The sequence below is a fragment of the Cynocephalus volans genome, chromosome 16, assembly GCF_027409185.1.
Source record: "Cynocephalus volans isolate mCynVol1 chromosome 16, mCynVol1.pri, whole genome shotgun sequence".
Classification (NCBI taxonomy): Eukaryota; Metazoa; Chordata; class Mammalia; order Dermoptera; family Cynocephalidae; genus Cynocephalus; species Cynocephalus volans.
In genome coordinates, this window is record NC_084475.1 from 3,107,167 (window position 1) to 3,130,490 (window position 23,324).

Genomic DNA, 23,324 nt, shown 5'->3' on the forward strand with positions numbered 1-23,324 from the left:
TCTACAGGCTCAACCAAGAATGCAGTGAGACCTGACATTTTAATAAAACAGACCCACAATTACCTGGCAGGCTTGTGCTTTTACAAGCTCCGTTTGTTTTAACAGAAAAAGACCTCAAGAAAATTGCCCAATGGAAAAGAGGTATAGTTAGACTGCGAAAAATGGTCGATTCCAAGGTCCACGACTCCTAATAAGCTTCCTTTGAAACGGTTATGGAAACCTTGAAAGACTAATCCAGGAGAAAAGAACAAGCTACACTTCACCGGACAATCAAAAAAGGGCAGTTAATGAAAGGGGTAATAGTTTAGTGAATGAGTTAACATAATACAAAGGATTAAGTTCTTACCACGGGTAAATTGTAGGACAGGTTCAGGAAATAATTCCTTTACCATTTTGTTTAATGATTAAAAAGACAAGCCAGAAAGGGAGAGTGCTACTGGAAAGCAATTAACTTCCAAGCTGGGTACTGTTACCAGGTGTGTTTTCCACGCACAGGAACTCACACCAGGAAAGAGGCCTATAAGCAAATAAATGAGAGAGAGAAAGGGGAGAAAAATCACATTTATTAGATGAGACGACCACAGGCTGGACACAATATACATGCTAAAAAGTGGACTGTCTTTTAAAATTTCGAAGGTAAATAGGTAAATGTTTTCCACAGCCCCACAACCATTTCAATAAGTGCTTACAAAGTAAAAGGTCCACATTAAAGACATTAAACAGTAAAATATGTAAGTGCTCCAACCTACCCAAGAGCTTCTAAAGTTAAAAATTATGAATTTGACTAACCATGCCATTGAAAACCATTCAGATTACTGAAAGCTGAATGTTTTCGACGTATTAGTCCTACAAAGTACCACTCCCCAGCTCAGCCCCCCACCCCAACAAACTAATGTTTTACATTTTAGACATAAGGCATTAATTACAGCCTGTTTAATCATCATAATTTAAATGAAGTCTCAAGATCTCTCTTCCGGCAAAAGCACACGTATCAGACTGAGAAGACATTCAGACCTGCTTCTAGCCATTACTGAAATATTAGAAGTTAGGTTGTCACCAACAGTTAAACCTAAGCTATCCCCTGGATCTTTCTAGCAATAAACCCATTGAGCCTAACATGAAGACTTGGACTGTATTCACTGTGCTTTTGGTTATGTTGCCTCCTGGATTAACCATTAATTCTGATGAAGTTTTTCCCTTGTGTCATTTTAAGTATAGATAGACCTTACAGTTTGAAGACCTCTAAAATTCCCTGAATTTTTGGAAAGACATTCATGACTCCCAGGAAGCCTGTGAAGACTAGAATCTACAAGTACCTACACTAAGGACATTGTGCAAACTCAATCAGACTCAAACTTAAGCTCTTGGCCAACCACTTCAAAGGGCTAAATCAAGTCTTTCAGCTTTGTTCAGCATTTCAGCTAATTCATAATATAGCCAAGAGCAAATATAATCTGTCAAAAGAGCTATTTGGAGCTTTTCAAATCATAAATTTTGCAAAAAGAACAAAGTCATCCATGTTGTTCTCACTATAGTTATTCACCTATTTCACTATTTATCTTGCCATTCTAATGAATAAGAACAGGCTATAATAAATGACTCCCATGATGTTGGGATCTACTGACAAAGCTTTTATGCAATTAGCCTGAATTAGAAGTTTACCTCAATCAATCCCATTTTAACTCTTATAATATGAATAATCATTGTAAGGGCCTTCTGATTCCCCCCCTGCCCTCAACCTCCCAAGTTAAAGAATAAGAAGGAGCAGTCACTTCAGTTTTTACAAACCCTCCCCCAAACCAACCCAGACCTTCTAAGCCAATTTTTACATCACATTATATATGTAAAATAAAGTACAATTTCCACTTAATTCAGTCTTCAAATATTTTTTATTGGAAGGCCATGCATTGCCTTCATTTATTGTATTTCAAATCACTGTACATTTACTTTTGTGAAAACACTGCCTGCATTTTCTAGTACAAAAAAAACCTAAAAATTGTTTCAGGAATGTAGAGAAATATCCAACTTAAATAGCGAAAAAGTGCACCATAATTACTGCTGCACTGCAGTTATTTCTGCATTTTCCATGTTTCTTAAATAACTATCTTGTCTGATAACACACAATATAAAGAGCAATTATGAAAAACAGACATTTACATATACTTCTAAAGTCTTATTGAGAATATCCTGTTGGCATTGGATAACCAATCATAGGTGCAGCTGCGGTAGCAGGATATGCATATGCCTGCTGGTTCATACCATTGTGCATATTTGGAACATTACTTCCATATTGCTGAGTGCTATCATAACCATTCTGGTAAGTCCCTGTTGGATTACCAGTCCTGAAACTGGTCTGTATACCAGCAGACACAAAATTACTTCCAAAGCTCCCATTGGTGTAATTTGCAGCACTGTAAACACCATTCTGAGTTTTTGCCCCAAAATCTCTCTTAAGCAGACTAGAGTAACCTCGGTCATAATTTTCCCTGTCCCTAAAGGTATTAAATCCACCCCTTTTGCCCGCAGAATATCTGTCCCGACGGTCATCCTTCATGCCTCCTCTACCTCTGGAACGACCTGTCAGAAAAAAAAAAAAATTGTAAGTTGACCAATTATGTCTATGGCACAAATCGTTGCTAAACACACAATGAGGTAGCTCTCTTCAATGGTAGCATGACGTGCTTTTACAATTTCTCAGCTTAAGTTTCATAGAGAAGATTTTACTCACCCTCTAATCCCATTTAAGTGGATTTGTAGACAATGATTGGACCCCAAACTACCAACATTTCTTACAGGTTAGTCTTACCTGAACCTCTGTCTTCGACCAACTGAAGCAACTTGGGATTAATTGCTTGATTAGCTTCACGAAGCACAGAGATAAGGTCGCTCACTTGCTTTATGTTATTAGGTGTAAAGAAAGTGTATGCTGTGCCTGTTTTGGTACTGCGAGCAGTTCTTCCAATTCGATGAATATAATCCTCTGAGGAGTTAGGGTAGTCATAATTGATGACAAATTTCACATCTTCCACATCTGTAAGGTGTTGCAGTGTGGCAAAATAGCAACATATGGAGTTTTGCACACCACAACAGCCAGACCAAAAATAAAAAGTTAGACAATTGTATTCCCAAGAAGGTACGGGCTGCAAAAAATACAGTTAAAATGGTTATCCATTCCCTGTAGGAATACCATTGAGGTAGAAAGAGAGGAGAGGAAAAAAAAAAAAAAAAAAAAAAACACAAGTCATCTGTATAGGTCTTCACCCACCCAAGTGATAGAACCTATCAAAAGGAATGTGTGTTTTCTAGCACATTCCCAAATCAGCAAGTCCCCTTACAGATCATCAAGTGACATCTGAATGCTTCTGCGCAGTAGGGCCACTTAAAAGTTTCACAGCAACTTCTTCATGTGCTCATTTTGAGGACCTTTAAACAAAAATGTACAAGGTCCTTTGCATTACACATTCATCAGTTCAAAATTCTGGCCACACTGCTTGTCTTGCCAAGACCTTACAACTGCAGCTGCAAGAAAAACATACCTGTCCCCCAAAAGTTGTTTTTATGCACTGTCTCGTCTAGGCAAGCACTTCCAAGAAGCCAGGATTCACTTGAGAATGTGTCTCTCTCTGGCAGGTCTCGACATGACGACTACTGTGTAGGTGAGGGAGGAACTTTCAAAGCACTTTTTCCCCACTGACTAAGTGTGAGAAGTTGCTCCTGCTCTAAGATCTCATGTGCCAGTACTCACCAATTTGTAAAAGGCTTTAGTACCTTTTAAAGCTGCTCTCTCCATTTCAAACGTGAACAGTAATTTCATTGAACATTGAAGTTTGGAAATATTTCTTCGACATTTCAGCAAACTCACTGAAACTCAAAGACCCACAGATCACAGTAAACAGTCTGAAACAATGCTGTACCATGGCAGTCATGCAAAGCATGGGACGGAAGAAATACCACGGCAGTGAACTGTGAGGTTAACTTCCACTTTTCCCACCAGAGAGAACAGTTTACGGGGCAGAGGTGTTATGTTCTGCCTTTTGAAGATTACTGGCACACTTTCAACTTTTCACCTCTCTAATCGACTGGAAGCAGCCAGCCGATCACTAGTCCTCCATCCCCCTCGAGTCCTCCGATTGTCATGCCTAGGCCTTGCCACAAAGACTGCACCTTTAATATGAAAAAAACTTAGAAAAACGCAGAGGTTAAAGAAAGCAGTAAACTTTCTTTAAAAAAATTTTAAGGAGAATCTTCTGGGAAACGAAGCCACGAATGCGAGTTTGTACTAACCTAGCCCTCTGGAGGCCACATCTGTAGCAATCAGAATAGGGGCTTTTCCATGTTTGAATTCTGCAAAGACAAATGTATGATCACTAACTGAGCAGAATTCTGGGTTAATGAAAAAAAAATCTTCACCTGAAACACTTACCATTTAGAACCCAGTCACGTTCCTGTTGACTCTTGTCACCATGGATACCCATGGCAGGCCACCTAATTTGAAGAAAGATACATGGTAGACTCATTTAAAATGTGACAGACTCTACTGCTGTTTTCAGTCTAGTGACATTTTTGGTCACGGATCTCTTTAACTTCACCCGAAATAATCCATATAGTTTTACCTACACTATCAGATTATTCCCATCCCTGAAACTCAAATCCATTGCTCCTAAGTTTGCCCTTTCCTAAACTCAGCTCCAATGTATCTGCTGTTTCAGTGGAAGAAGCCCACATACCCATCTCTCCTCATTTTTCTGGTAAGCTCATCACACCTTCTTTTGGTTTCAACAAAAACAATGGTTTTATTCTCCTTCTCACTCATGATCTCTTCCATTAGACGAATCAGTCTGGAAAAAAAAAAGTTGTTAATTTAAAAAATAGCTCTACTACAATTATGGCCACACATCCATAATCAGTGAAACATCAAGTTCAATTTACATGGTTACAAGTTAAAGAGTTAACACCTACTTAAACCACTTATCAAGCAACTCTACCCTTGGTCCGTGAGAGAACATGAGTCCTTATTCCTGCAAACATGCTAACCCAAAAGATGCAAGAGACTTTCACAGAAGAACTGGTAGGCTAATCCTAAATGAATATATTCAGATTGCACCAAATGAAAGTCACTTTTAAGATGACCGATAAAACAACCATTCCTCAATTTGCATACCAAAATTGTTCTTAAGAGTGTAGTAAAACTTACTTTTCATCCTTTTCAACATCATGACACACATCCACAATCTGAAGAATGTTATGGTTTGCACTCAGTTCTAACGCACCAATGTTTATATGAATATAGTCTTTCAGGAAATCTTCAGCAAGCTGTCTTACTTCTTTTGGCCAAGTTGCACTCCACATTAAGGTTTGCCTGTCAGGCTAAAGGATTTGGGGAGGAGAAAAAATTAGCACCATATCATAAAAGTGAATTTAGAATTTGAAAAGATAACATGTTTAAGGGCACTTACTCTTATCTGATCCACAATCTTCCTTATTTGGGGTTCGAAGCCCATATCAAGCATTCTATCTGCTTCATCAAGGACAAGGTAGGTTGTTCTTCTCAGATTGGTTTTCCCACACTCTAAAAAGTCAATCAGTCTTCCAGGTGTTGCAATACAGATTTCCACACCTTCAATTAAATACATAAACGTAACTGAAACACCTAGAACTTTTAACAACATCAGTGACAACAAAAGCTTTATTATATACCTCTCTCCAAATCACGTATTTGTGGTCCCTTGGGAGCACCACCATAGATGCAAGTAGACTTCAAGCGACAAGCTCTACAGTATTCAGCAGCTACCTGCTGCACCTGTTGGGCCAGTTCCCGAGTTGGTGCCAGCACCAAGCACTAAGGAAAGAGGAACAGCTTTTAGCACAGGCCTAAATACTAGTTTTAAATTACTAACTTATTAGTTATACTAACAGATCCTTTCTTCAATTGTGCTAACACCCAAAACAACTTCAGCTAGATAGGGTGAGATTACTAATTTGTCAATATAACACCACCACAAATTATTACATCTTTCGCCATCTATTCCACAAATCTCCACATTATACTTCTAGTCAAAAACTAATGAAAAATATGTATGTACTTACAATAGGCCCATCACCTCTCTCTAGGAATGGCTGATGATTGATGTGGACAATGGCAGGCAGCAAATACTATTGGGAAGGGGGAGCAAACAAAAAAAGTTACATTAAAATACTCTAGTTTCAGGCCGGCCAGTGGCCCGTGGCTCACTCGGGAGAGTGTGGTACTGATAACACCAAGGCCACGGGTTCGGATCCCTATATAGGGATGGCTGGTTTGCTCACTGGCTGAGCGTGGTGCTGACAACACCAAGTCAAGGGATCAAGTGTTAAGATCCCCTTACCGGTCATCTTTAAAAAAAACCCCAAAAAACAAAAGAACTCTAGTTTCTTACTATTCCCATTACATATATAGTAGATTAACCCAAGAGCTTCCCCACTTACAGATAATGTTTTCCCAGATCCAGTCTGTGCTACTCCAACCATATCCAACCCACTTAGAGCAACTGGCCATCCCTGAGCTTGAATAGCAGTGGGTTCAGTAAAGTTCTGTCTTGCAATCACATCCATGACATTTGCTGTAATGAGTGAAAACAATTTAGTAAAAATTAGTGATCCCCAAAGAAAAGGAAGAACATAAAAAAAGTGCCTGGCCGGTTAGCTCAGATGGTTTAAGAGTGCAGCCTTATAACACCAACGTCATGAATTTGGATCCCCATACCCGCCTGCTGCCTCCAGCCCCAAAAAGAATATGAAGAAAGTGGGGAGTGAAGCAAAACTCAAAGTTAGCACCTACCTGGAAAGTTTGCTTCATAAAAATTCAGAACTGGCTTTGGACAGTTGTGACCCCTAACTGTAACTTCTTTGCTTCTTCTGTACGTCTCCACCTCTTGCTGCAAATCAAATTATAATGATCTCATAACCTCCCTTAACTAATAAACATACAACTGGCATATCCCTACGTTTATAGTTTATTAACTATTTTAGAGGATCCTTCATTTTTTCAGACCCACATGTGAAAACTCTACATAGCTTAAGAACCAGCTTTTCCATTATACCCAACCGTTTTAAGTAGAATTCAAAGCCACCTGTTTCCAAAAGTGAGTGACACCCTCCTCCTTCCCCAAGTGAGAAAAAGTAAGTCTCTCCAAACAGAATCATTTGAAAGCACTTGTCAGATTTTGACTTAATAAAAGCTATTACTAACTTAAAGCTGACGAAACCACAATTACTCACTGCTGTGCGTCTAGCCAAATCAGGGTGTTCTTGATAAAAATTCTTCTCAAATTTGGGCAGCTCATCAAGATTCCACTTCTTCTTCACTAACTTCTCCCCGGGGTTTCCAAACTTCTTCCCAGATAAGGGCCCTGTCCTACTTCCTCCAAATCGAGGTGCACCAAACCTGAAATTAGAAAGTTATTTACATTTTCAAATTGTTTTATGTGAGTTTCTATACTAATTTATCTACCACCCCTTGGCACACTAAATATCACTGAAAGGCTTCTAGAGGTACCACAAGTAGCGTCATGTGTCTCACTTCGCTTAGGACCAAGTACACACTATTAAGGCCAAGCAAACACAGCCTGGAATTTATCAGGTCGGAAACTCGCTGCCGAAACGCCAGAAGTTCAAATTATGGCAGACAACAGCTCGTGGCTACCGTAGTCTCTGCCACGAGTTTAGGAATTAAGTCTGGAAGAGAGACGATATACGAAGGGAGGAGCTTAACAGCGATGTTATTTATATGGCTGTTTTTAAGCAAAGAAACTTTAGCATTAAGAATAGATAACGGGACAGCACAACAGGCAATGAGAACAGAACCAGGGTGTTCTCGGGGACACTGACGCAAGCGAATTTAGTTGGGGGCATCCCGCGGAAGAGCTCTCGATCAACGTAACGAAATTATATAACGCAAAAAAAAGAAAAGGAGGAGCCGGCGACTACCGGGGGAGGAGTTCCGACTCGGGCGGAGTCGGCCGGGCGGCGTTCCCGCTGGGGCGGCGCTTCCCCCTTTGTCTCGCATTTCTCTCTGCGCCACATTTTCTCGACGCTGCCATTTTGAGCTCCTCCGCCGGGCGGGGTAACAAAGGCGCCGCCGCCATGTCCGAGGCCGGCATTTTGTACCCGCGGCTCAGCCGCATGGCCGATTCCCCTGGCGCCGGCCACCCTCCTACCCCCACCGCAACCATGGCTTCGGAACGGCCTCCTCGCTCCCACACAATTCCCGGCAACCTCTAAAATGCCTCCCGTAAGATTCCATCTGATAGCGACTTCCCCCTGCCTCAAAGCGTCGCACTTTCCTCCCCGGGCAATACGCTCCTCCGAATTCCCCAACAGCTGCCGATCCCCGAGGCCTCGGCGGCGGCTCCCCGCCCCCAACAAAAAGTGAGCTTGAGGACAGTTAACAAGCTACTATGCCCTAACCGCTTTAACGTGAATACCAAAATGGCGTAAACCCTCGATTGCGGAGGCCCAAGAATACGCTGGAAAAGCCAAGCGCCCACCGCGAGCCGCCCGCCCGCCGCCACGCTCACCCGCCCTCCCTTCCCCCACTCGCCGGGCCTGACAGGCCATTTCACACACTCACCCTCGATCCCGGCCGCGGTCTCGGTCACTCGAATAACCCGACATGGCGTCAATGGTTGCGGTTGGCGGGGGCCGAAGCGGAGAGAATCGGGTGCGACGAGTCGCTGGAAATGGCTTCAGCGACAGTGAAGCCTTGCGGGGGCGACAGCGGCGGAGGTACGGCGATGACAAGACCCGGAGCTGCACAACCAGAGACCGGTGGAAATGAATGAGGTGCCGGCCGCGTCCCGGCAGCCGGTTTTATAGTCTGGACCGCCTCCTCCGCCGCAAAGAATGCTGGGAGCTGCTCTACGACCTAATCGCCCCACCCCATGCGCAGAGGCCGCGACACACTCCGGCGTTCCGGAATCCGCCATGTTCTCGCCCCTCCCCCACCGCCCCTCCCTGAGATTCGCCCGTTTCTCGCCCCTTTCATGTCTTGGCCTTCCCGACATTGTGATGCCTCATCCTGCACTCTCTTGACTTCCCCTTTTTCTCGTCTTTCCACACCTCAAGCAAGCCACCTCGCCCTTTTCCAGGTCCAGCCAGGCGACACAATGGCGAGCACTGGCCACCCACTCTCCCACTTGGAGATGTTTACGTCTCCAAAGCGGGCTCACGCCCTTAACAAATGAGACGGGAAGGCGGAGCCTGAACCTGTCACATGACTGCCCCCCGCCGCCCGCCGAGTGAGGGGGTCGAACTACTTCTCCAGTAGGCGTCGGCGGAGGAATACTCATGAAACAGTTCGCCGGAAGTACAGTTCTAGTTCGGGAGCACGGCCTACGCTGCTCGTGACCTGCGCTGTCCCACCCACCGACCTGGGAATTCCTTACGGGGTTGTCGTCCGCCGAGAATGGTTTCTAGTGTCCTCAAACCGCCGCCTAGGCGCGTGCTGTGAAAGGAAGTGCCCCTCTGATGACCAATCAGCGGCGAGAAGTCGTTTTAACGTCCCCTCCTTTCATCCCTCCTTCCCCAGGCTTTGGTTCGTACTCCCGCCTCCCAGCGACGTGTCTGCGCGGTGCGGCCCTTCCAGGACACCGTCGCCGCACACTCGACTCGGGAACCGGCGGCGATCTGCCTCCGCGACATGGCCGGCTCAGAGACTGGTGAGTCTCGGCCTGGATCCCTGGTGTGTGTGGACTAAAGCTTCGGGCCGGCCTCAGCTGGGTCTGGGCTGCCGGCGGGGCTCTTGACTGTCACACACCTTGTCGCAGTCGTGGGTTCTCTGGATAGGGGATCTCATCTTCACTTTCTCTTTGCTTCGAAGCCGTCGAGCGGCGATAGGGGGTGGGAGAGAGAGGGGCCCTGTGGCTGGGCGGGTAGGACACCCGCGTCCTGGCTGCAAAAAGAGCAGTCAGGAGGAGCTTGGTCAGACTTGTATCGCTCTGGGATGTCTAGCACTGTCGACGTGCCCTCCGCCCGTGCACTGGAGAGCGAGGCCGTACCCACGTTTGTGTTGATCTCTTGTAAGACCTGTCAGTGCCGCTGCCGCAGAATAGAGGTGCTTTTTTGTCTCTTCGGTGCCCTCTAGAGTTACCGGTTTTGTGTAGCACCGCTTTTGAAAGTGAACTGATTTGGTCGTTGAGGACGCTTTCATCCTTTCTCCAGGACAGCGTACAAACCAGTTGTCATGGTTTGGTCAGCTGTGAGAGAAACGGGCACGGGGAGAGTGGGATAATGCGCATTGGAGATACACACACGCACACTCATTTGTTTCCAGAACATACTCGTATGTGTCCAGGGTATACAGGAGATGTATCTGATACTGAATAAAAGTGCTTTCCCTTAAATCGCCAGACATTTCAGGAAACGAGTGTTTTCAAGCTTTCTAAATTGTCTTTGATCGAGAAACCCTTAAACTTTGTTAATCCCGGCAATATCTGGGGGAGAGTAGGGGAGGAGGCGGTACACAGGAAACTTCAACAGTATTGCTAATGTGGTGGTTCTGAGCTTAGGAATGTTTTTATGTACTTCCTATGTTTTCTTTCATATTCATCAAATATAATAAAAAAGAAAAACTAACAAATGCGTTAGTGTTGGTGTTGTCATTATTTCAGTTCTTTACAGCCTAAATTATTCTATTTGGACACTAGAGAAATCCTGACTTGCAAAACATAAGATGAAAACATGACCGGTGCTATTGGGAATTTGAAGCAACAATCATTAATTAGTTTCAAATTATTATTAACAAAGTGTCTTGTTTATGACATAATATTTCCACTTACTTGTAAATATGTTTTAACTAAAAACACCTATGTAAGGCTTGTAAAATAAAAACTTCTGGTAAATAACTTGATTTTAGGTTGCAACAGTAAAAATTTGGTTTTGCATTATAATTTTTCTACTATACATTGAAATTACAGCACTCTGAAAATCATCCCAAGAAATTAAATATGAGGGTACTTCAAAAAAATTCGTGGAAAAATATAATTGAAAGATAATACAACTCTTTCCATGAATTTTTTGAAGTACTTTCATACATCTTTTCAAAATTCAGGCCTAGGAGGATGTCTGAAATTCTCTAACAATCAAATTTATCTTCTATAGAGCTCAATATCTGTTTTTGTAGGGGTTGTTTTTTTAAAATATGTGTATGACTTTTTTTAGTGCCAAATATTTAAAAGACTGATCTTTCCCCCTTCTGTCCCAACAGAGTGGGTAACCATTGCCAATAACCTTCTTTTTAAATGTCAAATACACCTGAGGATACACGAACTTGAAGACTGTGATGCTGATGTTTTCATTGCTCTTTATCAATCCATTTTGGGAGAAAAGGTACCAGGTAAGGGTACTAAAAAGTAGGAGTAATTTATCTTAGGCCAGAAGTTTCTAGTACCTTAAGTTAGATCCTTTGGTATTTATAAAATTTTATGTTTTGTATTTGTTTATATCTTATTTTTATCTAAATGTTGTATGCATTATCTTAATAAATACCTTATGGGACACACCCATGATATGAGGGTACTTCAGAAAGTTCATGGGAAGGTTCATATTATCTTCAAATTCTATCTTACCAGGAACTTTTTGAAGTACTCTCATGATAGCCGTAACATATCAGTTTTACAGTTCTTGATTATCATAGTTTAATTTAATCATGCCTAATGTCTTGTGACAATCACATCCTTTCTATAAATGTACCTTCAGAGGTTCTAAAATTGAGTAGAATTTGGAAATTTGTTGATGAGTCCTTTTATTTAATCTGTTTTAGACAGGAGTTGATATTTTTACTTTAAAAACCTAATTTACCAAGAAGACAGTTAATTCATATGTCCTGTCATCTTGTAAGTTCTGACTTGCTTGTTTTTTTCAGAGGTGCCACACCATTTTGCTGTATCTCTGGTTAAATATCTCAGAGTCCTTATCCATAGATTCCTCTACTGCTTCCATTTCTTTATATAGTTTATAACCACTAAGTACTGTAAGATCTGTATAGTCTTTCTTCCTTTCCCATCGTTAGCATGAGTCACTTGCTGGAATAATGGGATGGCCTCTACTGGTATCTTTGATGCTAGTCTCAACCCTCCCTAGGGTTCATCTTCCTCAATACCAGAGTAGAAAAGTACATACTTGACTTGATATTAAAATATTTCCATACCCTGGTCTGTACTGACCTTTCAAACTTTTATAACAATAATTCCCAATAGGCTGTTTTAACCGGACGTATAAGAACCCTCCTGGAACACCTGTTTTTTTCCCCTCGTGAAAAGCAGCCACAGTTATGGTTAAAAGTCTCATCTCATGCCTTGCCTCTCTTATTAGACTATTAGCATCTCCAAGAATTTTGGAACACTTTATCTTCCTTTATGTGGTGTTTGTAGAGCATATTCATATATATGTTAGGTGTAATGAACATTCAATAAGCATTCAATATTGAAAAATAAGATTGACCAATAAATATTCCACATATATTCTACTGCATAGAATTAAGCTCTATTAACTTTACTCTGTAGCCTGTTCTGTTTGGGTGGAGCTTACCCTTTTAGCAGTTGAGCTTGCTCAGAAACCTGGTCAGAGACGGACAAAAACTTGGACCCTCATAGATGCAAAATTACATGAGTTTTGGGCCGAGCCCGTGGCGCACTCGGGAGAGTGCGGCGCTGGGAGCGCGGCAACGCTCCCGCCGCGGGTTTGGATCCTATATAGGAATGGTCGGTGCACTCACTGGCTGAGTGCCGGTCACAAAACAGACTAAAAAAAAAAAAAAAAATTACATGAGTTTTTTCCCACAGACCTCATAGTTATTCCAAGGAGTCAAGAGGATGATGCACACAATGTACAAGCAGTGATTGATTCACTGGCCTTGGATTACCTGCAGGTCAGCTTGTCTCATATAACAGGTTGGTACATACTTAACCATCAGATAATTACGCATTTTAGTAAAATGATTTGTTGGATAGAATCTTAGACGTTCAGTCACTAAATGAGTGAGCTTATGGAATAGAGCAAACTGGAAAGCTGAGCCAAGACAATCAGCTGATGTAATTAAGGCGACCATACATGAGAGCTCTTCATGAGAGTCAAACAGAGTTTGTGATGGATCTCAGTCTGAAATGTAAGTATCCTAGCTGGTAATTTTAAAGCTTGTTTGTAGTAGGTAGAAATTAGGAACACCTAAATGTCCATTAATAGGAACTGGTTAGGGCCCACCCCGTGGCTCACTCGGGAGAGTGCAGCGCTGGGTGCGCAGCAGCGCTCCCGCTGCGGGTTCGGAACCTATATAGGGATGGCCGGTTTGCTCACTGGCTGAGCTCGGTCACAAAAAAGGACAAAAAAAAAAAAAAAATAGGAACTGGTTAAATAAATTATGATAGCTCCATACAGTGAACTACTCTGCAGCTGTAAAAGATGATGGAGGATCGTCTTTGTGTACAGTGTTCCATAGCAGGGGAACAGTCTCCAATGTGAGGAAAATGTAGTGCAGTTAAAATGATAATGTGCAGAGTATGCTATTGTTTGTAAAAACAAAGGTAGGGAGAATATATGCAGTTGATCTCACTTGGAAGGTCTGTCTAGAAGAATATACAAGAAACTTGTGATACTGATTGCTTCCAACAAGGGGAATTTCCCCTTCAAGACAAGGGGACAAGAATTTTCACTATACACCTTTTCACACTTTTTGAATTTTTAGCCATATTATCTATTTAAAACATTTTTTTTTAATGTAAACTGCTTTTTGAAACTTTTTCCAAAATAAAGTGTAATTTGCTGTATTCTAAAACTAAATATACCAGATATATTTATAAATACCAATATTTGTAGATACAGGTTGGGCATCACTAATCTGAAATCCAAAATGCTCCAAAATCCAAAACTTTTTGAATGCCGACATGATGCTCAAAGGAATGCTCATTGGAGCATTTCAAATTTCAGATTTTCAGATTAGAGATGCTCAACTGGTATATATTCTGCAGATATTCCAAAATTGGAAAAAATCTAAAATCTGAAACACTTCTGGTCCCAAGCATTTCAGATAAGGGATATTCTAGTAAATTATTTCAAACTAATGAACAGAGGGAATGTTAGGGACTTGAAACTGTATATCAGTCACAGAAAGAAGTTTTGTACTGTTCATTTATTCTTTGAAAGTAGTTAAAGGAGATAAATGTTAATCAGAATAGGTCCTTATTTACATCTCTTAATTTGATATTGACAAAAAAAATTCTTACAAAGTGAAAATACTCTGTCTCAACTTTTTGAGTGAAGTTCTAGGTGAATAAATGTGGTAGATCAGTTTGGAGATTATTCTTTTTAAATTTTGAATCGCTTTATCTCCGAGTAGGGCAATTTCTGGTATCTGGGCTTTTTAAATATACTGTAGCAAGGTTACAAACATACATATGTTTGTAGAACTTTTCAATGCAGAGCTGCACCCAACAAATCACACCCACCCCATGAAAAATTTCATAACTGCTTACCTCCTCCAGTAAACTGCAAAGCAGCTTTTTACACCTTGTGTTCTGTTTAAAGCAGTTTTTCCTACACCAAGAAGCACTGCATTGTGGCTGGCAATCTTTGTTGCTAGGTTGGCAGAGTATGCTCTGCATCTTGGAAACTGAGAAGTCTTGAGTATACCCTTGGGGTATACCTGTGTATATTAAGCCAGAAAAACACAGGGCTGAAAAGGAAGATTTCTGGTCAGTTGTTTTAAACAGAAAAAAAAAAACAACAACAAAAAACCCGAAACTGTCAAACACTATCTTTATTATTAGTAGTGTAAGACATCACATTTCTAGTTTAGATTTGTTTTGCATCAGAGCTGAAGTTATGAATGGCTAGATTCTCCCAAATATCCCATTTCTGCTCTGCCTCTCCCACACTGGTTTGAACTCATGAGTGTGCCAGGTATGGTCTCTCAAAGTACAACCAGAGTGTTGCAAGAATTAAGTTCCGTTTATACCTGGTGTTGGTTGGAGTCCATTTTAGGTTACATTAAACATGTCGAGTTTCCATGCTTTTGCCAACCCACTTCTATTCAACATTTTTATTTAACATTTATTAAAAATCTATTATGGGCCAGGTACCATGCTAAGGACTGTTTAAAGATTAGCTTCTCAGTATAAAGTGGATGTGGTGGAAAATGAGGCCAGTGAGGTTGAGAATGAGATGAGATTAAAAAGGGATTTATATGCAGGGCTTAGATTTTAGAAAGGGAACCAGGGATGGAGTTTCAATCAGAAAAATGGTATGATCTACACAAAGTGAATAGAAGTTAACAAATGTGGTGGGAAAACTCAGGAATTCCTTCTGAAAGTATTTCAACAAGTTTTTCGTTTTTGTTTTTTTTTTAAATATTACTACTGCCGTTTTATTTTTTTTTTCATTTATTTAGTTTTTTCCCAGTGAGTGCACCGGACAGTCTTATATAGGATCCGAACCCGCGGCGGGAGCGTCGCCGCGCTCCCAGCGCAGCACTCTACCAAGTGCGCCACGGGCTCGGCCCTCGTTTTGTTTTGATATTACTCTGCTGTTACTGTCTTTTGAACAAACCACCATCTAGAATTAGAATCCTACAATCTGAAAGAGTTCTCTCTTGCCATTTTTTTCATCAGCATAATAAAGTTCTACTTAGCTGCTTTATATTTCAGTGTAAATCTTACTAGAGGATATTTTCTTAAGTCCAGTTATTTTGCTTCTTGAAAAAAGTAAGGAATATGCCAGTGAATTATTAAATACAATGTTCAAGGGTACCTCCTTTATTTGTTCGGATATAATCAGGCAGCATGAAATAGATGTTTTTAATGTTTATAGTATTACTGTTTCTCCTGGGTTGATTTATAATCCCTGTATTCTTGAACAGCATTTTCAGTGTTATATCCATTTCAAGGTTATGAGGCTTTCAGATTTCTTGGTCGAATTTTTTAATAGCTCTGTATTCTGTATTTAGGAGAAAATATAGTGAAAGGAGATAAAGAATCTATTAAGAATCTCCTAGAAATATTTGATGGGTTGCTGGAGTATCTTACAGAACACATCAGTGAAACATCTCATGAGAAAAGTAAGTTTCATAATGAAAATTTGGTTTGGTCTACGTTCTTTGTTATGTCCCTTTTGCCTTTTATCTTTTTGCCTGTTTTTTTCATAGGGAGCAAAATCACTACTAATACAGTATACCTGATAAATTTAATTGTAAATTTCCAGTTCTTAACTGTTCCAAGTGGTTGGAAACTCTATCCTAGACTGTCATCATGTCTTTTGTTAACTTGGACGTTGCTTTTAAATTTCTTTAAAGCTAATCTATTTCTATTGAAAGCTAAATTTCTGTCTAAATTATTTATTTTCCTATTATTTTATGAAACTCCTTTCTCCAAAATTTTGACATAAGAACTTTCATTTATATTACAGATTTGGATTTTACTGAGGCATCAGCCAGAAATATTGGTACATTTCTGTCTTCACTCTACACTTATATGTTGTGTTAGCCTGAATATTTTTCATTTTACTCTTTGAGTAACCCAGTTCTCCAAATTGTAACAATTTAATGTGTGAAATTTTGTTTTTCAATTATAATTGTAAAGATCAGTGTTGCCGTATTATTATACAAAATGGTTATTTAGACTCAATCAGAGGTGTGTAAGATCTATTTTTATTTTTATTTTTGTCAGCTGGCTGGTATGGGGGTAAGAGCTATTTATAATCTTTGGTTCAGTAAATCCCATTTCTAGGAATTCATCCTAAGGAAATAATAGAAGAAAGGTAGGTGCTTAAAGGTCTTTATTACATTGTTATTTGTCATTGCAAAAAAAAAATGTGTGTGTGTGTGTGTGTGTGTGTGTGTGCGTGTGTCTCAATTTAAGATTAAGTAAATAATGCTGTTGGTCATAGATGGAATAATATATGACGTGTTCTTACATTGCAGATTTACTTCAAAATAGTTCAGTAGCAACAGCAATTAACATAAATTCTAATACAAATTATGACAAAAAATTTGGATGGGCAATTCTCACATTGTTGATGGTGAGACCTATGCTGTGATTATAACATTTGAAATTAAAGTCTTCAGTTAGAGATACACGTGTACTTCAAAAAGTTCATGGAAAAATAGAATTGAGAGATGATGTGAATCTTTCCATGCACTTTGCAAAGTGCCCTCATAGCTTCATAACTTTAATGCTGCTACAAAGATTTAAAAGCTGGAAGTGAAGATTGAAAAGTACACCACACTGGAAATTTCTTTTGTCTCAAAAATATTTGAGTATTTAATATGTGTTAAATGCCAGTCCCGGTACTCTGGGAGGATTCAAAGCTGCATGTCATGTTTATTGTTTTCAAAGAAACCTGTACTCAAGTGAGGAAGAAAGCCATAAATACGTACAACAAAAACATGAAAGGGGAATTAGGGAGCATATTGAAAGTGAATGACATGTGGAACTCACCTCATTCAAGACTACCAGCAGGTGTTTGGATGTCCTGTGGGCTTTTAGTTTTCTTAGCAGCAAGGTTAAGAGGAGACTACCTCTAAATAAAGATACAGACAAGTTGACATGTTGTAAAGACAGAAGCAGTTTTTGTAGCTCAGCAGTTGATTGCAGGGAGGGGAAGGATGATGGTGCCTGGCCAATGATAGGACGGTGGGATGGCGAGAGGAGGACAGAACTGAGAGATACTTTTATGTGAGTCTGGTGGTAGTGAAAGGCTGAGGGACATTCCCAGAGGCGGTTGGTAGTGTGTGGTGAGCTTAGTGGTGGAACTAGGAGAGAGCTATGCAGATAGGCCTTCCTATATGACAAACCTTAGTCGGACAGCCTTTTCCAAGCTCTGGTTCTCATCTGTGCAGGTCCAAAATATACTTATTTGGGAGTATTACCTAGAGCTGATCAGATTCTTCAAAATGCCACTTAACAATGGTGGGAAATAAGTCTTTGCTATCACCGGTCACGTCAGGTGTGCAGGGCAGTTTCTGCCTGGACCTGAGCTAGCATTATCATTTACCACTGAAGAATGAGGGATTTGAAGGCAGACCATGGGTTCACTGCTAAGTTCTGCCCCTTACTGTATTACTGAAGCTCTCCAAGGCTGTTTTTCTCATGTGAAATTCTTTCATGGTTGTTGTGATTTTAAGTAAGTAACTAGTTCAGCACAGAGTCTAGCTTAGAGGAAATGCACAGTAAATGTTAACTAATGTTATTAAAATGTTGCTTAGTGAATAGAGAAATAGAAAAAAAAATGCAAGTGGATGTTTGAACAGCGAATCTCTAGAAATGGGCAGAAAGGTAAATCTAAATCATAGGAGATTTCAGCCACCTATCTCCTGAAATCACTACCTTAGTGAGTTTCTGCATCTCATGAAAGTGTGTATTCCTTAAGTATACTGGGGTAGAAAAAGGTTGAGGTCTTAAGGACAATATTATTCAAGCCTTGATGTGATCTGACTCTTAGCCTAAGGCATCATTGTCTTGGAGCTTGAAGTAGGTGACACAATCATGTTTTGCTGTCATCATGGCTGATCGCCTCAGACAGCCCTTACAGATGGAGAGTCATAAAGAATAATAAATGAACCTATTACCTAGCTTAAACAATAAAACATTGCTAATACAACTGTAGGCTCTGCTGTTAAAGCAGTGTTCTTGTTTCTTTGTTACTCAAGTAATACATGCTCATTACAGGTGATGATTTATTTCTCTCTAATTTCACTTTGACAAGAGCCCAGTTTACCAAGACAAGTTGGGGTGTCTAACTGTCCTTACCTGTCCCTGCCTCTTGTATAGAAAGAGTATTATTAACTTGGGCTGTTTTTTTGGTATTAATCGTTTTTAATCTGTTCTAAGCAGGTGAAACTGAACAGTGTTTTAAAGAATCCTGTCGAGAAGAACCTTTGGAAGAGCCAGAAAGTACTAAAGAATCTAAGTCATCATGGAAAAGAGTTTCTTTTGAGAGGTAACACTCAATGTCTGTGAATTTAATCAAAATAAGTTATGCTTTTCCTTCTACTAATAATTAAAATGGCACACAATATACCAGAATGGCACCCAAAAAAGCTGATATGAAAATTTTACTAACTACTCATTTTAAACCTTTTTGAGAGTTTTAAGAACCTTGAGCTATGTAAATACTTAATTCTCAGTGTCAACTCCCTACTCATTTTTTCATTTTTCCCTTGATCATCAAAAGTAATTCATCTTCCTTGCAGAAAACTTGTAAAATACAAAGAAACTTTTAAAAAGAAAAAAAAAAGAACATGAAATCTGCCATTCAGAAATAAATAACTGCTGTTAAGTTTTTGTTATATTTTTATCCTTTTTACTGTGTGTTTTCTTTTTGGATTTAGTTATATTATCTATATAATTTTGTTTCCTGCATTTTAAAAATTTAACATGTAGTCTTTTCCCAAGTTGTTAAACTCTTTATAATAGTTTTTAATCACTGTATAACATACCATTCATATGAGTTACTAAACCATTCCTCTAATGTGAAGCCTTGGGGGGTTTTTTTGTTTTTTTTTAATTATAAAAAAAAACATACCTTTGTTTATTCCTCCCCTCTCTCCCCCAATATCTTTAGGCTAGATTCAGAGTAAAAGAGGAGTTATCAATGTTTTAAGGCTATTAATAAAAGTTTCCAAATTGTTTTTCAAAAAGGCCATGAATATTGACACATCCACCAGCAGTATAAAAGTGCTGGGTTCCTGCACCCTCATGAATCAATATAATTGACCAATATCAGAGTTTTAAAATTCATGCTTCTTTCATAGACAACATGTATTGTCGTTACAGCTTTGACTGCACTTCTTGTTGTCTAGAGGTTGAACATGATGCTGTGACTTTTTTTCAAATATACAATTTTCAATTTTTTTTTTTTTTTGATGGTTTTTGTCATGGTTTGAAAAGCACAGGCAATGCCTTCTTTTTTGGCTATAGAAAGTACATTATGAAAAATATGCCTCAAAGGAGACCATTGTAAGGTGAAATTCTTGACTTTATTTTTCATTATTAGATTTTTAAAAAACAGTAGAAAAAGTGCAAAAGTGAAATAATTCAAGGATATTTAGTACACAATTAATGCCTTTCCCAGACTACCCTCTACTTCTTCCCCTAGAATCACCAGTGTTTGCTAGTCTGTGTTCTTCTACACATTTAATCCTTGACATTTCATACCCAGCTGTCTCCACCATCTATATATCAGTCAGAACAAATCAGGTAAGCAACAGGAAGTGATGTACAGCAAAAGGCAGCGTCTTTCCCTTTTTCTGCACCCAGCAGTGAGCAGTCTGAACACCTGCAGGCTGTCTGCTTCAAGCCTTCACAGGAAGGGCCCTCTGTGGTCAGGCCAGGCCCTGAGTGAGGGGGCATCTCTTTCAGGTCCTCCTTGTCATCTGACGTCTTGGGTGCCTCTTGGGATGAAGATGAAGGACAATACACCAGTGAAATAATTAGACTTGGAGACACAGCACACACCTTTTCTCTAAGAAGTAATGGTGAGTGGGTAGTTTAGTGTCAGTTATTGTTATTTAGTATGCAACTATAAAATATAAATAATTATCCTTAGGAGTGTTTAAAATTGAGAAGAATAAGAAGAGCTCTAACTGGACATCAGAATAGAAATTCCAGAATATCACCATTACCCACTAAATATGAACGATTATCTGAAACGACTGCCAAGTGGGAGTCACAGGCACGTGGGCAGATAAGTCCAAGGCAAATAAGTGGATGCAAATCTGTCATGTGATTTGTGGGACCTGACACCCTGGGAATAGAATTCTAGATGCAGCTTTAGAGTCTAGTCACACTTTCAGAATTTTGTTTAATTGCAGTTTACTGAACTGGTTGAATCACTTTTTTCGTCATTTCAACTAACAAGTTCATACGCTCAGTGGCCGTTTTTCTCCCAGGCTTCAGGCCACTTTTCCCACAGTCTACTGCTGATTCACAGTAGACCGAGTATCCTTCAGGCCCCCGTTATGAGCCTCCTACCTTGCCCTACTCCAGCCATCCTGCTCCTGTCCTGCCTGCCTTGCTGCCATGCTCTTCTTTGGCAACATACTGTTCCCATTCCCTCTGCTGGGATGCTCTTCCTTCCTTTTTTTTTTTTTTTTTTTTTTTTTGGTGACTGGCCAATACAGGGATCTTCTAATTTCAAGTGTGAAATTAGAGAATCTGACTAAACTATCTCTGAAGTCCCTTTTAGAATTAATAGTCTGATTCCCAGGAATAGACACTGTGTTCCAAGGAATTATGTTCAAAGAACCTAAGTCTGGAAAGTCAGAAGACCAAAGACATATGCTTGCCATTGGAATAGGCAAAGTGATAGAATGATTAGAGTCAAGTGTAGGTAATACAAGAATGTTTCTTGAAGGAAGAGTATCAGGTGGATTTACAGGAGATGGAGGGGATGGTGATTTTAGAAATGGGTTCTGTGATGTCAAGTACCATGTAAAAAGGTGTGACTAAAAAATGAATTACTTGTTTTCAGAGAATAGGTAGGGAGAGGAATTGTGCTTAAGAGCAATACAATTAACACAAAAGAGAAAAGGTTGAGAGAGAGGCCTGGCAAAGGTGTTTGGGTTTGATGTGATAAAAGGGCTTATGGCATCTTCCTTTTATATTTACAGTTAAAACATCTGATAACTGTCATACACATTCATGGGCTTGTAATTTAGATTTCAATTTCTGGACTGTAGATCTTTGATTGTGATACTAGCAAAGACCCGTAAGTCATATCTCTTCATACCTAGAGATATACCCTCCCCCATGCCAGCCAGCTGCCAAGAGAGAGAGGCCCACATGATAGTCAGCATTTCTACAACTCCAGTACCTATTTTTTCTAAAGCAAAATAATGAAACATTGCATAAAACTTTGCTTTTAAGTTGTGTAAATGATTTTGGGCTACAGAACTGTATCTTGCTATCTGATAGTTATTAAAAATAATTGATATTTTAAGCAATTATACCAACATAGTTCTTTCAACATGTTATTCCTGAAATTTTTATTCCCTGATTATGAAACTCTTGGCTTTTAGTATAATATTTAGCAAACTATTTTGATAGTTTAAAAGTTTACCTTTAATATGTTCTTTCCTAGGTATCCAAAGTCCTAATGAAATGAAGTCTAAAAAAGCCTCAGCCTCACCAAGTTCTAAACCATGTGAAGATGTGTTAAATCCTCCCTCATCCAGTTTTTTGTCCAACAATAGGACATCCTTTGTTGAAGACAGTGAGTTGTAATGGGTTATTAGTTCTTTAGACCACTGCTTAGTTGGGGAACATAGTTCGTGGGATAATTGCTTTCCTATTAGCCTTTTTACTTTTGTTGCTCTAAACTTTATAAAATTCTGTTTGGTTTTACATGATCTTATTTGTTAATGTTTGCTATTAATTATGAGCTCTGATTTCTTCTCAAGGTGGTCTTTGGTTACATATTTTTGCATCCACTATTTTATTATCAAAATCCTCTCAAAGACTTTTTTGTTTTTGTTTTTTTAAGCACAGTAAGAGTCTCTTATACATTCGTGTGCCAGTTGGTCATCTTCAAATTATTAGTGAATGACAAAATATAGTAATTTGAAAAATATTATTGTTCTCTATTGTTATCTCTGGAATTTCCATATGGTAATATTACATAAAATCATTTTTAATGGCTAGTTTTCTAATATGTGGATGAACCATAACTTACATAGCCACTCTTCAAGCCATTTCGGTTACTTCCAATTTTTTATTACTGTTTTTAAATAACTTCTAGGGAACATTTTTATGATAATAACATTAAAATGACATTTATTCTGATTTAAGCAGATCCCCACTTGTTTGCTGAGGATGTGTTTCTGGTTTAATTTTTATTTTCTGTGCTTTATTTTAATCAAGTTTAAAAAGTATTTCTATCTTTTTTTTTGTGGCCGGCCAGTACATGGATCGAACCCTGGACGTTGATGTTATCAGCACCATGCTCTAACTAAAACATATTTCTAATTAATGTGTGTGAACGTGTTTATATAGGCATGTGTGTACATAAAATGATTTACTTCTTAGAATTTTGTCGTCATATCCACTTTATTTGTCTTACTAGTGGAAACCCCTTCTGCGAGTATGATCCCAAGCGCTAGGAAGCTAGGGGAGCCTATCCGAGCAGCTATTCCTTTACATCCACCCTACCACCCTTCAGAGCCTCGAGCACCCTGCCCCATAGGAAAAGAATACTTGCGTACAAGTCATCGCTGTCCTGCTGTGACTTCTACTGGCGAACACACAGCATTTTCTGTGGTAAGTGCAAAAGCTTGCTTTCCATTGGATAGAAGCCCATATTTT

The 23,324-nt window shown here is 39.6% G+C and overlaps 2 protein-coding genes across 6 annotated transcripts in view; one reads left to right on the plus strand and one right to left on the minus strand.

The window, feature by feature from the left end:
- Window positions 1-1,870: 1,870 nt before the first annotated feature.
- On the minus strand, window positions 1,871-9,173 carry DDX5 (DEAD-box helicase 5). The gene is made up of 14 exons (XM_063080299.1): window positions 9,097-9,173; window positions 8,609-8,787; window positions 7,258-7,423; window positions 6,818-6,914; window positions 6,466-6,599; window positions 6,088-6,153; window positions 5,698-5,839; window positions 5,457-5,617; window positions 5,195-5,367; window positions 4,728-4,838; window positions 4,424-4,485; window positions 4,285-4,344; window positions 2,807-3,031; window positions 1,871-2,577 (listed from the first exon to the last, which is right to left on the minus strand). Exons 2-14 carry the CDS (start codon window positions 8,650-8,652, stop codon window positions 2,174-2,176), a joined length of 1,845 nt encoding a protein of 614 aa, XP_062936369.1. The 5' UTR covers window positions 8,653-8,787; window positions 9,097-9,173; the 3' UTR covers window positions 1,871-2,173.
- A 242-nt stretch (window positions 9,174-9,415) lies between these two features.
- CEP95 (centrosomal protein 95) overlaps window positions 9,416-23,324 on the plus strand; it is a 31,946-nt gene continuing 18,037 nt past the window's right edge. For 3 of the 5 annotated variants that reach the window (XM_063080298.1, XM_063080293.1, XM_063080295.1), the window contains exons 1-8: window positions 9,416-9,695; window positions 11,243-11,371; window positions 12,819-12,926; window positions 15,974-16,084; window positions 18,855-18,963; window positions 20,385-20,500; window positions 22,105-22,236; window positions 23,086-23,279. In XM_063080298.1, coding sequence (XP_062936368.1) covers window positions 9,677-9,695; window positions 11,243-11,371; window positions 12,819-12,926; window positions 15,974-16,084; window positions 18,855-18,963; window positions 20,385-20,500; window positions 22,105-22,236; window positions 23,086-23,279 — 918 coding nt within the window. In that variant the 5' untranslated portion in view covers window positions 9,416-9,676. The remainder of the gene's footprint in view (window positions 9,696-11,242; window positions 11,372-12,818; window positions 12,927-15,973; window positions 16,085-18,854; window positions 18,964-20,384; window positions 20,501-22,104; window positions 22,237-23,085; window positions 23,280-23,324) is intronic. The other 2 variants (XM_063080294.1, XM_063080296.1) reach the window with 2 other exon arrangements.